The 11,818-nt window shown below is 37.1% G+C and overlaps 1 protein-coding gene across 1 annotated transcript in view; it reads left to right on the top strand.

Annotated features, from left to right (window-relative positions):
* LOC107576258 (E3 ubiquitin-protein ligase HECW1-like) overlaps window positions 1-11,311 on the top strand; it is a gene marked incomplete at its 5' end in the record, with an annotated part of 12,839 nt that extends 1,528 nt beyond the window's left edge. The window contains 13 exons of the mRNA XM_016262475.1: window positions 1,015-1,157; window positions 1,300-1,400; window positions 2,448-3,605; window positions 3,741-3,842; window positions 5,147-5,297; window positions 6,628-6,740; window positions 7,397-7,518; window positions 8,053-8,238; window positions 8,327-8,461; window positions 8,565-8,670; window positions 10,696-10,792; window positions 10,890-10,973; window positions 11,136-11,311. Of these exons, the coding sequence (XP_016117961.1) occupies window positions 1,015-1,157; window positions 1,300-1,400; window positions 2,448-3,605; window positions 3,741-3,842; window positions 5,147-5,297; window positions 6,628-6,740; window positions 7,397-7,518; window positions 8,053-8,238; window positions 8,327-8,461; window positions 8,565-8,670; window positions 10,696-10,792; window positions 10,890-10,973; window positions 11,136-11,298 (2,661 nt within the window). The remainder of the gene's footprint in view (window positions 1-1,014; window positions 1,158-1,299; window positions 1,401-2,447; window positions 3,606-3,740; window positions 3,843-5,146; window positions 5,298-6,627; window positions 6,741-7,396; window positions 7,519-8,052; window positions 8,239-8,326; window positions 8,462-8,564; window positions 8,671-10,695; window positions 10,793-10,889; window positions 10,974-11,135) is intronic.
* Between the last annotated feature and the right edge of the window lie 507 nt (window positions 11,312-11,818).

The following is an 11,818-nucleotide window of genomic DNA, read 5'->3' as shown; positions in this document are numbered from 1 at the left end:
CATTTCTTATTATTATCAATGTTGAAAACAGTTGTGCTGCCTAATGTTTTTGTGGAAACAACTATCATTTTTTTTCAGGATACTTTAAAGAAAGTTCAAAAGAACAGCACTTAATTGAAATATAAATCTTTTGCAACATTATAAATGTATTTACTGTCATTTTTAATCATTTTGCTACATCCTTGCTGAATTAAAGCATTCATTTATTTAAGAAAAACCATACTGACCTCAAATTTCTGAACAGTAGTAGTATATGCAGTTAGTATGAAGTATTTGGTGCTTTCTCAAAAGTACTTAATCTTTAAAATAACTGCAGTATTTAAATAGATTCAGAATCAGAAGCATTCAATTCTATACGATTCCCATCACTACATTTTCTTGGTGCGGATGAGATGAGATCACCTGGATTTGATGGGATTGTTTTCATGTTGTAGAGTGGCTGTTTCTGGCTGATATTGTCTTCCGCTAAGTGCTTTTATTAGATTAGAGAAGAGTAGAGGAGATCGCCTTACAGCGGTGGATAAAAAAAGGTCAAGACCTGGAGAATGAATGATGGAAGGCAGGTTTGATTTGAAGGGATACATTTGGTTAGTGCAGTATCTTTTATAGATCATAAAAGCTAAACCTCAGTCCTAAATTATTATAGGTTAAATTAAATGAACCTAAAATCTTGATGTTGAAGAAAACAAAAAGGTCTATCAACATGGTAAGCATCAACTACCCAAACAAGAGCAAATGTGGAGATCCATGCCAATTATTAACCCATGGAAATATTTGGTTGTCTTTTTTATGTTTGTTTTAGTTCTTTGCTTTTGTTAAAAGACAGTTACCCTGAGCAGTGTCTTTTACACCAACAACATCCAACACTGATGAAGAGCGACGTCGATTCACATTACTTTGTAAAATGTGTATTTGCTTGATACCAACAAGATTTTTTTTTTCACTTTAGGTTACATGTTCTGTTTTTAATGATTGCTATCTCTTCCTCTGTGTCTTTGTATTTCCTGCTCGTAGCGCTTTAATTTTGTGTCTCTGCCCACGGATGTGTTGGAGATCGAGGTGAAGGACAAGTTTGCCAAAAGCCGACCCATCATAAAGCGTTTCTTGGGCAAGCTGTCCATGCCAGTGCAAAGATTACTGGAGAAACATGCTATCGGGTATGTGCTTAAAAAGATAAACAAACCCAAACTAAACTTAAAGACATAAATAGGCTGTTTTGTGGCATATTGAAATATGATTTGTTATGCTAATGAGTTGAAATGCTAATTTTGAGGTGTTTGTTTGTGTTTTTTGTCATAGTGATCGAGTGGTCAGCTACACTCTGGGTCGGAGGCTTCCAACAGAACATGTCAGTGGCCAGCTGCAGTTCAGGTTTGAGATTACATCCTCCATCCACCCAGGTAAATCCAGCTTTATAATCAACCTTTTATTGAATATAATAAATCATCAACACGTTCATCTCTGGTGTACAGCCTGCTACATTAAACAAAGAACTCTAGACAATAATGACAGACTGATATGGAAATTTCAGCTGTTATTCATAATTATTTTTGTGTTGTAGCCTTTATCATATCAATTATCTTAATATTATGTTATAATAACTGATTAGATTATTGATATTAAAATTGGCATTCAATTAGTTTGCAAAGGCATCACTATTTTCAAAACCTTACATACTAATCTTTGTCAGGTAACTTAATTAATGTCTCAAATGGCTTGTTAAGGAGAGATGTACTATTTCTGACCTCACAAGTAAATTCCATCTCATCCAATCCTGTCCTATTTCTCATTGTCCTTATAAAAATACACTACCATTCAAAAGTTTGGGGTTGTAGTATTTTTAAATGTTTTTGAAGTCTAACAAAGACTGCATTTATTTGATCAAAAATACAGTAAAAACAGTAATATTGTGAAATATTATTACACTTTAAAATAACTGCTTTCTATTTGAATATATTTTAAAATGTAATTTATTTCTTTGATCAAAGCTGAATTTTCAGCATCATTACTCCAGTCTTCAGTGTCATATGATCCTTCAGAAATCATTCTAATATGCTGATTTGCTACTCAAGAAACATTTGTTATTATTATCAATGCCTAATATTTTTGTGGAAACAATTATCTTTTTTTCAGGATTATTTGATGAACAGAACGTTGAAAATAACAGCATTTATTTGAAATATAAATCTTTTACAACATTATTAATTTATATTTTTGATCAATTGAATGCATCCTTGCTGAATAAAAATATTCTCAAACTTCTGACTAGTGGTGTAATTCATTATAATAAGCCACCATATTATTACTTTTAATACTAGTCTAATCCAGCCACTCATGATAACATTAAAAAGTCACATGATTGCCAGTATATCTTGCATGCTTACTGGCTAGTATTTTCATGTATGCATTATGTGCATGTAGGTCACAGGTTTCTGTCCTCTCCTCAGATGATGAGGACATGTCTCTTAGTACAGAGCAACCAGTGGCGGCAGCAGAAGCTGAAGTCCAGCCTCAGGCAGAAGACACAATGAGTTTAAACCAGGGGGCCCCAGAGTTGCCTTTAGATGGAGAAACAGCATCTGTAGAGATGCCCATGGATGTTGAATCAGCCGAGGCAGATGCTGTAGAGGAAGAGCCTTTAAAGTCAGAGCAGCAGACGCATCCAAAGCAGCAGGAGGAAGCAGCAGCCGAGATCCGAGAACAGATGGAGCAAAAAGAGACCAACGTACAAGAAGAAGAGATGACCCAAGAAGAGGCAGAAACTGATTGTGCCTTTGCCAATGGGCCTGCAGAGCCTTCAGGAGATCCTGCAGCAGTCGAAGAGGAGGCAGTCTCAGACCCACAACCAGTTTCAAATGAACCAGATGTGGATCTAGAGGAAGGCTGCTCGCTGAGGATCAGAACCACACCGAGAAGGAAGCCACGGCCTTGTTCCCTACCCGTGTCTGAACTGGAGACGGTCATCGCATCGGCCTGCGGAGAACCGGAGACGCCACGTTCCCATTACATCCGAATCCACCACCTGCTGCACAGTCTCCCGTCCACCCAACCTCAACTGGAAGACGCAGCTGCACCAGAACCCGACCGGCCACAGAGCGTAGAAGAACAAGAGGAAGACGAGGAAGAGGGTGCAATCCTTGAGCCTCACGCTTTAACACCCAACGGCCCTCGCAGGACGCTGCCCCGCAGCCGCTCGCACGAGCGCCTCTCCGAACTCATTCAGATGCTTGATGGAGATGGACACCCGCTCGGGGCTGAGGGCCAAACCACAGGTCAAAGGTCACCAGTGGAAAGCGAGTACGATTTGAGCCCGGTGCCATGCTGCAGTCACATGGCACAGAGGGCCTTGGGCCCCATCCGGGCGCCGTCTCTAGACAGTGCACGTCGGTCGGAGAGCACTGTGTTCTCCTCACAGGATGATGAGGACGAGATGGACAGGGTGAATGGTATTCTGGGATTGGAGGCGGAGACAGGACAGGCCACTAAGAGCCGGGAGCCAGGGGATGGGAGCTGTCAGTGGGAGGAGGTGCCAGACAGTCACGTCCAGAGCCCGCACAGCATTATGGGTAATGGAGAATCACCGGTAGCTGGACCAAGCAGCAGAAGTGAGTAGGCTTCCATTGGTAGAATGCATAGATCATGTGTTTTTAATTAAAAAAGATCTGGATTTCCCTTTTGCGAACTTGTAATTGAAAAGTATCTATGAAGAATGGTCTGGCATGTGTTTGTGGTGTGTTTAGGAGAATGTCCTTTGCCTTGTAACCATCCTGCAGTGAGCCAGTTGCCCGCCCTGCGGCCCGACCCACATCACTATCCCACCATAGACGAGCCGCTGCCACCGAGTAAGTTCTGTTGTCTCAGCACGCACCTTGATGTATTCATAGTGGTCAATGTCTCGCAAATTTTGGGGAGGTTTTAAGGGTGAATCGCCTATGGATTATATATATGTTATCAAAATAATAAAAATTCATATAAATAGATTATGTATATATGAATATGAATATAATATAAGTATATATAATAATAATACGTTAATATATATATATATATATATATATATATAAATAATATAAATCTTTTGTAACTTGATAAATATATTTACTTTCACTTTTGATCAATTTAATGTCTCTATGCTGATTATATATATATATATATATATATGTATATATAGACATTAAATCAAAAGTGACAATAAATACATTTATAATGTTACAAAAGATTTATAGTTTAAATAAATGTTGTTTTAATTTTCTATTCATCAAATAATCCTTCCACAAAAATATTAAGAAGAATTTTCAATATTGATAATAAGAAAAACATTACAAAATCATCTTTAAAAATCTTACAGACACCAAGCTTTTGGAACTGTAATTTTGAAATGAAACGGTAACATTTTTATTGCCTTAATTTAATTATATTTAAAATTAATTATTATTAAACTGATAATGAAACATTTTTAAAAAATTACAATCAATATCATTTAAAATGTATAATATGGGGTCATATGTCTGTTATGAAACAAAAACTATATGAACAAAATATGACTTCATGAAAATGTCTAAAACAAGATGTTAACCCATGCTTTTATGTGCAAAAAAAAAAAAAGTTTTTTATGCATGTTGTTGCCCAAGTTTGGAAATTGCTAAATAAGTTGCAAAATATTGCAGCAAATCGAAATTGTTCAAATCCATCCAAATGTATCACTTTCACCTGGTGTATCTGCCTTCATATTTTTCATTTCATTTAAATTCTGTGAATAGTCAAACTACAACCACTTACACGCAAGCAAACTTTCATATCAGACATGAGCATCTCCAGTGTCACTCTTACTAACCCACACTGAGATTTTAGCAATGATTAACATCAATTCTGTGACCTGCTCAAGACTGTCTGTCACTTTTTCACGCTACTGTGGTTTGTGTGTGTGTTTATGTCAAAATTAGTCAAATCTGAAGCATCCTACACTGAGGGGATCTTTGAGATATTCCAACAGTAAAAACTGCATGAAGGTTTTTATAAATAATGTCCTAATTAGAGAGGGCCACTATCATTTAAAAAATATTTTCTCTTAAATATTTTTGCCTGCCAGACCAGAATATTGACTTGAGCTTCAAATGTGTGTTTATGTTTTGTTTGGCACGCTCAGACTGGGAGGCCCGTATTGACAGTCACGGTCGTGTGTTCTATGTGGATCACATTAACCGGAGCACCACTTGGCAACGGCCAACATCCGCAGCCACGCCGGATGGCCTGCGCAGGTCTGGTTCCGTCCAACAGATGGAGCAGCTCAACAGGAGGTAAACAACACTGTTTTTTAATAACAGTTACCTAAATTTTACACTTCTTTTACAAAATAATGTGGAATACTGATCAATTGCACTTATGGTGCATCCTGTGAAGATCCAAGTCCAAATGTTTAATTTGTTTAGGTCTGACTCTCAGATCTGATTGGATGAGCCATGTTTTTATGTTACAAATACACCTACTTGTTCCAACAGTAAGTGGACTAAATTTAAGCTAAATTTAAAGATAAAGATAAAAAGATAAATTTAAATGTTTTCATTAAACATTGGTGTCTTTTATCGTTTAACTTTTTTTCCATTGTTTTAGAAAACTAATAACTTGGTAAAAAGTAATTTTCTTATTTAGTATTATTATTGTCTAGTATTATTATTATCTAAGCATTTTTAAGTCAAGATACATTTGAAACGCAAAATATAAAAATGTATTAACAGCATGCACCAGTGCAAACTCTCTTTTAGTGTTAAAAAAAATATTAACAAGACATGCAGTGAAAAATTGGCAATGAAAAAGTGTGGGCACGGGTATTTTTGTGGCTGACTGTATTGCATATGCATTTGTAGGAGTTTTCCTTTCAGAGGACGTCAAATTTATTGGAGGAGAGTATTTAAATGAATAATGCAACATGATTTACTAAGGTTTGCAGTAGTCATTTTACTGGTATTTGTGTCATCATTTAAAACATAAAAATATCTGTCAGTGGGGTAAGAAAAATAAACGTAATTCAAAGGGGAAACAAGCTTATTTTTCTTACCCCATTGACAGATTTTTTTTCTTGTTGTAAGCATAAACCTCACTTAATATTGATGCATTACTGTAACTTTTGAAACTTTAAGCGTGGTAAAATCACAATGTTGGTCAGCATCAAGTGGATTGTATTTAGCAAAGTATGACTGACTCTGTTGCTATATTTTAACCAAATAGGCACATATAACAGTAACCTTTATAAAAATTATCAAAGCCAATGATTCAAAAAGTGATTAATTTTTTTGGGTCAAATGCCGCAATTTTTCTGTAAACCAAGCAAGTTCACATGGGCTTATAAACATGCACTCTTTTGCCACCTACAGGACAAAAATATAGGTGCTTCATCATGTTTCCATTTAGAGTCTAATTAAAGGCTGTTTATTTAATAGTCCAGAAGCAGCACATGACTGATTTAGATTATTCTCAAAGCACTCAAAGCTTTACTGAACCGTCGAGCAGCATATGAGATATGTAAGTCAGGGCATTTGGGTAGAAATAGTTGTAAAGGAGTCTTTACAATGGGAGTCATACTGTACTGATGTTAGTGACTAATAACAGCATTACTCGTGTCCTCATCAGGTACCAGACCATCCAGAGAACGATGGCCACAGAGAGGAGAAACGAGGAGTCAGGTAGTCCCCGCAACGAGAGAACAGCCAACACTGAGACAGACTCGCCTCCACAGACAACCGGTAACAAACATAATGACTGTTGTTCTCTTACCCTCAAAAAGTGACAATGATTTGCTTGTGCTCACGTCAGTGGAAACCTGTTTGTTTTTGTACACCAAAAAAAGTTTCTGTCATGACCACTATTGTCAAAATGATAGATACTTAGCATAAAGTTTGGTTTGGCGGTATGGTTCTGTTCTAGGCAAAAACCTCCCTGCCCATCCATGCAGCCTGTCATGAATGAGCAGGGAGAGCAGCAATAATAACCCCCCTAGAGTTAACAGAACAGAACAAGGCAGATATCATTAATGTACTTAATGATTTTTAAGTGTAACACTTTATTCAAGATAAAGGAGTCTGATTAGCAAGGAATATCAGCAAGCCAAGTCCTGACTGTGGCGAAAGGAGGAGCTGGGGATGGAGGAGGGTAATTTGCTCCTGAGCAAGCTGAAAAGCTGCAGAATAATACTGAATAGAGCTTATATAGGAATGCCGCGATAGGTGTCATATTCCTATTGGTAGATGTGATCAGCTGAGAATCACAGAATCACAGTCTGAACACAGACCTCACATATCTTGTGAATGTGGAAAGTTTGACCGTGCAGAAGAATAAACACAATTTGAGAGCTTTCATTTTTGGTAAACTGTCCCTTTAAATGATCTTCTTCTCTTTTAAGAGTTGAGGAGAGATGCCCCATGTTCTCCAGGTCATTGTCAGAAGATCACGTTACTGCTGCAGAGTCCAGCGGTCAAATTCATCACTCACCCAGAGTTCTTCACTGTTCTCCACGCAAATTATGTGAGTTCCCACCACACTGCACACTATTCACTACGTCTAAATCATTTATTCTACCTCTATAGATTATGCTATTTAAGTTATAATATTGTTCAAAAGTTTGGGGTCAGTAAGATTTTTCTTTTGGAAAGAAATTAATACTTTTATTTAGTAAGAACACGTTGATCAAAAGTGACAGTAAGGGCAATTATAATATATATTTTTTAAAAATCACGATTTCCAAATAAATTATAAAGCAGCACAACTGTTTTCAACATTGATAATAATAAGAAATGTTTCTTGAGCAGCAAATCAGCATATTAGAATGATTTCTGAAGGATCATGTGAATTACACTTTAAAATATATTCAAATAGAAAACAGTATTTTACTGTATTTTTGAACAAATAAATGGAGCCTTGGTGAGCAGAAGAGACTTCTTTCAAAAACATTAAAAACTCTTACAGACCCCAAACTTTTGAATGGTAGTATACATGTCATGTTTTAATTAAAAGTTTATGCTAGTGTCGTGTTAACATTATCTTTTTTTTTTGTTACAGGGCGCATATCGTATGTTCACAAACAGCTCGTGTCTGAAACACATGGTCCTGAAAATCAGGCGTGATGCCCGAAACTTTGAGCGGTACCAGCACAACCGTGACCTGGTGGCCTTCTTGAATAGGTTTGCTGATGCTCAGCTGGAGCTGCCGCGGGGCTGGGAGATCAAAACAGACCCACAGGGGAAGGTACCTCACATCTCGTGATTCCTAACATCTCACCTCAGTGTCCGTCAAGCCATTATTTCAGCTGTCTGTCCTCCATTTGTTTCCACAGTCATTTTTTGTAGACCACAACAGTCGTGCCACAACCTTCATTGATCCCAGAATCCCCTTGCAAAACGGCAGGTTGCCCAACCACCTGACGCACCGCCAGCACCTGCAGAGATTACGCAGCTACAGCGCAGGAGAGGTCTGACACACTCACGATATAGAGACAAGACGAAAAGATTTATCCTTTGTAAATGATACAGAAATGACTGTTATTTGTTTATTAAATTCCACATTAAATCCAGGCATCTGAGGTGTCACGCACCCGAGGGGTGTCTTTGTTAGCCAGGCCTGGAAACAGCCTGGTAGCAGCCATACGAAACCAAAGCCAGCAGGAGCCAGTGCCATTAGGTATGGACCATTCACAAATAATGGACAGATCACTATTGTAGTTGCACTTAGGGTTAGTCGATGTAGCTAAAAAAAGATAAATCTTTATTTTTTTTCCTGTTCAGGTATTTGTTCTTAAATGGTTTAAAAATGTTTGTAAAATAAGTTCAAAGTTATATTATTTAAAAGTGGCATTTGTAATGCATAATGTTAAAAAAAAAATTCTAGTTGTTTTGAACTATTTATTCATCAGAGAATGGTAAAATGTTTCACAGTTTCCACAAAAATATAAAGCAGCACTGTTTACGACATTAATAAAAATAATAAATGTTTCTTGGGCAGCAAATCAGCATATTAGATTTAGATTAGATTAGATCAGATTTCTGAAGGATCATGTGACACTGAAGACTGGAGTAATGATGCTGACAATTTTGCTTTGATCATGGGAATAAATTATGTTTCAAAATATATTCAAATCGAATGCAGTTATTTTCAATTGTAATAATATTTAACAATATTATTGTATTTTTTTTATCAAATAAAAGCAGCCTTAGTAAGCATAAGTGATTTCTTTCAAAAACATAAAAATAATTACCAATCCCAAACAATAGTTTATATCTTGATGTTTTTGCTGTTTCATCTTATTGGATGTCTTTACATTTACGTATTTTTTCTGAAATGGGTTAAAAAGTATCGATTTTAGTAGAAATCTAGTTAATGGTCAATGTTTTCAGTAAATCTCAGGATGTACTATTTAATCATATTCATTTTTTAATGTACCAATACAACTTTGCATTGTTATAATCAGCAATATTCACCAGCATAATTTTATTAAAATTTGAGTGATGAATCAGTGGCTGAAATGTTACATCTTTTTCAAAAATTGATTTGCTTAATTGAATAAAGTGTAACTGTTCTTCGCCAGCTTTCGCTGCAACATAGGGAATCCAGGTGGGATGCAATGTATTACTACTCGCATTGTGTTTCCTTGGGTAGATGCAATGAAGTGCAACCATAGCTTCATTAGTTTTCACAATAGGTGTGTTAGGAACAGGTGAAGGTGAATACACCAAAACAAAGGAATAAACGAGTGAATCTTCAGTCATCGTTAATGTGCTCCCACATCCTTGTAGCGCTGACTCAAAGGCAACAATCCTGGCATGGTCATCAAATCCAACAGATGGACAACCACCCAGCGTCAGATCAGAGGGGTTAATGAACTGATTGTTCCCCAAGAAATCTTGCTTCACCTGCACTTTGACGGAGACCTCTCCACATTGAACCTCGACAGTGTTTGCCGGCACTGGCACCTTGGGTTCAAACTCTGGCTCTATAACCTCATCCTTCACATCGGGATAGAGGTCAGGACCAGAAATGGGTTTGTGGAATCCCTGTTGGGTTTGTGAGAAAGTCTCAACTGTTTGTTTAGGTTGTATTAGTCCAAAATGTCCTTGGCTTTTCAAAGGCCTGCTAGGTAGAAGAGGCATGGATGTGTAGTTGGCTCTCTGGGGGTGTACTTGCATTGGTATCTGGACAAACTCTTGTGATGGAGGTCCCACCATTGCTGAGGCAGGTCTCCTGGACTCAATGAAGTTTTGAAATATGTTGGATGCTACCGCATTTTGATCAAACTGTGCAGGCTCTTGCACTGGATGACTGAAGACGGCATTTTGACTAAAGCCCTGATCTAAAGACAGTTCCCCTTGATTCAATGGTTCAGCACGACACAATAATCCACAAGAAACTATAAAAATAACACCAACAACCACTGAGCTTCTTCCCATTGTTGGTCTCTCAATGCATTCCATATCAATTAAGTTTGAATAAAGTTTAAGCCAGAGACTCTTTATAAAAAATCATGATACAAGGAGGGAGCGTGAAACTAGTCCTTTGGCATGTTCTTTAGGGTGCTCAACTAGTAAAATAAAATTGAAATTAATATCACAATGTTGATGACCATGATCATAACCAAAGAAACTCAATACATCATAAATATCCAGTGTATATAGCTGAGTTGATATGAATTCTTTTGCATCTGTTTCCTAGCATACAATGAAAAGATTGTAGCATTTTTACGGCAGCCAAACATCTTTGAGGTGCTACAGGAACGGCAGCCAAACCTGGCAAGGAATCACTCACTCAAGTATGACACTACACCTTCCTCTGTTACTGTAACAAAATGCATCATTAGTTCTTTCAAACGGTTCTCAGTTTTTTGGGTGTGTTTACTATGTCTGTAGGGAAAAGGTGCATCACATCCGAACCGAAGGCACACAGAGACTGGAGAAGCTGTCATGTGATGCTGATCTGGTCATGCTGTTAAGGTAAAGCACCCTCCATCCTATGAACTGGCCATTATATATATATATATATATATATATATATATATATATATATAATGAATGCACAGGCAATGTTTCCTGAGAGTAGCATTTATAATCTGTCATACATGCTTTTTTCAGAACGTGTTTTGCTTTGCTTTTCAGTTTGTTTGAGGAGGACATCATGTCTTACGTTCCTCTCGCATCATTTCACCCCGGGTTCAACTTCTCTCCACGATGCTCTCCTGGTTCCTCTCCTCAAAACTCTCCAGGTGAGTCGGCCAAGAGCTTTAAACATTATCCTTCAGATGCTCTGCAAACTACATAATTGTTTAGATATGACCTGATGTGACATCAAGTAAAGTTTGCAAATCAAAACCATTCCTAGTCCTCATTTGCACTTTCCAATAACATCTCAAGTGCTTAATTAAAGCAAAATCTCCTATATCAGGACTTGGTGCTTGGTAGAAAGTATGCACTCTTACAACCATCTATAACATATTACAATATAAACACCATACACATTGTCATAATTCATCAACAGTAGATCATAAGCAACCTTTTGGCAGAAATGCGTGTTGTTCATTGATTGCAAACTTATCTGAAACCGTAAGCCTGTAGAACATGCAACAGCGCACTGTTTTGACTTTGAACATGCAGCGCTCACATATATTTAATGAAATCAAAGCCTTTTGAAATTTATGTTGAATTAACATGATTCCAGTTTTTCCATCCCCAAATTTAAGACCTCCTAAAATGATAATTAAGACTTTTTATATACCTTTTTATACATTTAAGATATAATTTCATAAAATAGAATTTTTAGACTTTTTAAGGACCCACTGGGA

This window comes from Sinocyclocheilus grahami, unplaced genomic scaffold (assembly GCF_001515645.1).
Source record: "Sinocyclocheilus grahami isolate Dianchi unplaced genomic scaffold, SAMN03320097.WGS_v1.1 scaffold3409.1, whole genome shotgun sequence".
NCBI lineage: Eukaryota > Metazoa > Chordata > Actinopteri > Cypriniformes > Cyprinidae > Sinocyclocheilus > Sinocyclocheilus grahami.
Note: the sequence above shows the minus strand (reverse complement) of the source record. Positions and strands in the feature narration are given on the sequence as shown.